General features: G+C 41.5%; 1 protein-coding gene across 3 annotated transcripts in view; it reads right to left on the bottom strand.

Moving 5' to 3' along the window:
• Positions 1–3,750, bottom strand: part of Fndc1 (fibronectin type III domain containing 1) — an 89,767-nt gene that overhangs the window by 3,229 nt on the left and 82,788 nt on the right. For all 3 annotated transcript variants that reach the window (XM_031352560.1, XM_031352562.1, XM_031352561.1), the window contains one exon: positions 1,055–1,084. In XM_031352560.1, coding sequence (XP_031208420.1) covers positions 1,055–1,084 — 30 coding nt within the window. The remainder of the gene's footprint in view (positions 1–1,054; positions 1,085–3,750) is intronic.

Here is a 3,750-nt window from a genome sequence, read left to right as displayed (position 1 = left end):
AAAAAAACCACCATCTGAGGTACAGTGGGTTACAGGGGTTATTGTCCTACACAAACTATCAGACAACTACCTTCCTTCCTCTCTGGGCTTCTCTAAGCAAATAGAAGAATTTCTTTTCTTAATACTAGAGTACACTGGGGTATTATGGGTTGGACCCAAAATGTCCCCCAACAGCTCATGTGCTAAAGGTTTGGTTTGCTTCTGATGGGCTGTGAAGAGATCATTGGATTAGGAGGGTTCTCACTTCATCATGGGCTAACCCACTGATACATTCACACTGGAATCAAGGAGGGGCCTGGTGAAGGAAACAGGTAACTAGAGGCTGGCTGCCTGCCTGCTGTGGAGAACAGCTCTGCTCCACGTGTCCTTCAGCCAGAATGTTCTCCCTAGGCCTAGGAGCAAGGAAGCCACGTGGCTATGCTCTGAAATCTCAGAAAGGATAGACCAAAATAAGCTGGTTTTCTCAGGCCTTTTGTCAAGTCATCCAAAAGCTAACTACAATATCTGAAGGGCAGGGTTCTTTCTATGCTAGAGTATTTAGATCTTGGTATTTTAACAGAGGACTTTCAAAGCTCAAGAACATCTCAAGGAAAAGCAGCTACATAGGCACATTTGACCTTTGGGACATGTGACAGTACTCCAAATCCCTCGACCACGTGTCCTGCTCTTTCTCTCCCTCTTTATTCCTATCTTGAACTTGAAACACAGAGCTTGCTCAGGTCTTCGGGGAAGGGGAAGGGAAAAGGAGGTTAAATATCCTAGTACACTTGCTGCATTTTGCCAACTTTTTCCCACTTTAAGATGCTCGTGGGGGCCATGTAAACAAAGTACCTAGTTTACAGGCATTGGCTATTCCCATCAACATCTATATTAAAGCATTTTCAAGTCATTCTCTTCCACAAAGAGAATGGAGGGTGGATGAAAAGTCATGCAGATGTAAAGTGCTCCACCATTTCTACTTGTGGGTCACCATAGTGACCGTACAGCTCACACCCACCATTTACATCTCACGCCCACAACCGGTGTGTCAGAATCCTCGAGATGAGAAACTCACCTGGTGGTCTCACAACAAGCATAGGATTGTCTGTAAGTGAAAAACAAGTAAATGACTTTGTAACATACATTGCAGTTGGGAAAATGTTGAAATGCCGACTATAATTAAAAGAGCTAACCAAATTGGAACAGAGGGAAGAATAATAAGGTTTGCTTATCAGATACCAGAGTATTCCATAGTTTTCACTTTGCAAGCATTGTCTTTTGAGAAATACTCTCTAGGAAACTGCTTTATTGTTGACACAGAAGCTGTGAGTTTCTGGAAGTGATGTTTTGAAATTGTGTGCCATGAAAGCAATTCATATGTGTATATACATAAGTATGTATACTTCAGGCTGGTCAGATGGCTCCATGAGTATGAACCTGGTTTCATCCCTAGGATCTGTGTGGTAAAAGAAGAGCAACTCTTGAAAGCTGTCTCTGACCTCCACATGCACATTGTGGAATGCACACACATACACACATGCACACATGCACACACATACTCTCTCACAGACACACTGTGGCATGCAGACACACATGCACACACATACTCTCTCACATGCTCACTGTGGCATACACACACGCTTGTGCACATATACTCTCTCACATGCACACTGTGGCATACACACACACTTGTGCACATATACTCTCTCATATGTACACTGTGACATGCATACACACATGCACACATATACTCTCATATGCACACTGTGGCATGCACACACATACACTCTCGTATGCATACTGTGGCATGCACACACATACACTCTCATATGCACACTGTGGCATGCACACACATACACTCTCATATGCACACTGTGGCATGCACACACACATGTGCACATATACTCTCTCATATGCACATTGTGACGTGCACACACATGCACTCTCATAGGCACACTGTGGCATGCACACACACATATGCACACATATGTTCTCTCATATGCACACTGTGGCATGCATGCACACCTGAACACACATACATTCCCACAGGCTCACTGTGGCATGCACATACATACTCTCTCACAGGTACACTGGCATGTACATTCACACACATGCACACAATACTCTCTCACATGCACATGTATATACATGTGCTATGTTTATACACATATGCTCTTTCTCTCTTATATACATATGCATAAATAAATAAATTATGTAAAATTTTTAAAATAAATAAATAAATAAATGTTCCTGTTTTTAAACTTCCCGTTTGGGAAAGTCTGGAGATTTCTTAAACTGCTCTGCATACTATAGTCACACATTTTTTTCCATTCTTCAGTGTTTACCCAAAAGAAATTAAAATCCAAATCCAAACATTTGCACATAGACACTGACAGCATCTTTTCAATTGCCAAACAGTAGGAATAACTTAAATCACAGTTGAATAGGTTGCATGAGGAGGGTGTGGCATAGCTGTATAATGAAATACAGACCAGATAAAGAGAAATGACAGGCTAACATACACAATGCATCAATCAATCAAAAACTGATTAGATAGCCAGGCATGGTGGCTCACACCTTTAATCCCAATACTCAGGAGGCAGAGGCAGGTGGATCTCTGTGAGTTCAAGGCCAACCTAGTCTACAGAATTAGTCCCAGGATAGCCAAGACTATGCAGAGAAATGCTGTCTCAAAAAGCCAAAAACAAAACAAAAACAAAATAAAAACAACCCCCAAACAAACAAAAAATCCAAACAAACAAAAGATGATTCTTTGGAAAGAAGTCAGCCAAAAGATTCTAACTTTAGGGCAGGAATATCAAATCCTTGACAATGTGTACTTCGTGGGAGGGAGCAGATGTGTGCAGGATGGCAGAGCAAGCTGAATGAGGACGTGCCGTTTGGACAACGGCCAGGGATAAACATACTCAAAATCTGTGACATTTCATATCATACTTATGCTTTCACTGCAAAAGTCACTTCAGAGAATATAAAACTTGGTTTTGAAGGAGTTTTGCTTCAGAAAAAGATCCTTTTTCAGGTGGTGTTGGGGCAGACCTCTGCCACACTGGACCAGTCCTCTGCCCACTGAGCTATTTTGGGCAGCATATTGATTTTCATAAACGCGGTGTGTGGACTAAATAACTAACACTCTCTCCTCTCTTGTCATTCATCCTCTCCTTATTTTCATTTTTGCAATAGTGGGAGGAGAAGGCTTCATTCATTCTAGGCAAACATGGCTACTGCACTACATTCTCAGCTAGAAAACGGCATTTCAGGGTTTACACCTAATAGATCTGAACATATATAAAAGTCACAGAGCTTCCCCTCCACACCTAGAATATGCTATCACCCTAAATTTCCCTTGTGCTTCATATAGGCAGCTCCTTCTGGCACCATCTGCTCTGCATGAAGTGGAGATGTTAGTTTAAGAGGAGAAATCTAAGGATGCTCTTCTCCAATTCTCCAGAACAGAAGGATAGAGGTGAAAATGAAACAGTAGCAGAAAACAAACAAACAAACAAAAACACTTTGGGGGGTCACGGACTCTTTCACAGGGGTCACCTAAGACCATCAGAAAACATAGATGTTTGCATTACGATTCATCACAATAGCAAAATTGTACTTAAAAAGTAGCAACAAAAATAATTTTATGGTCGGGGGATCACCCCAACATGGGGAATTTGTTAAAGGGAAGCAGCATAAAGGAAAGTTGAGAACCATTGGAGTAGAAATTAAACTTGAAGTACTTAGTACAGATATTTCTACTTC

This window comes from Mastomys coucha, unplaced genomic scaffold, assembly GCF_008632895.1.
Source record: "Mastomys coucha isolate ucsf_1 unplaced genomic scaffold, UCSF_Mcou_1 pScaffold5, whole genome shotgun sequence".
Classification (NCBI taxonomy): Eukaryota; Metazoa; Chordata; class Mammalia; order Rodentia; family Muridae; genus Mastomys; species Mastomys coucha.
Note: the sequence above shows the minus strand (reverse complement) of the source record. Positions and strands in the feature narration are given on the sequence as shown.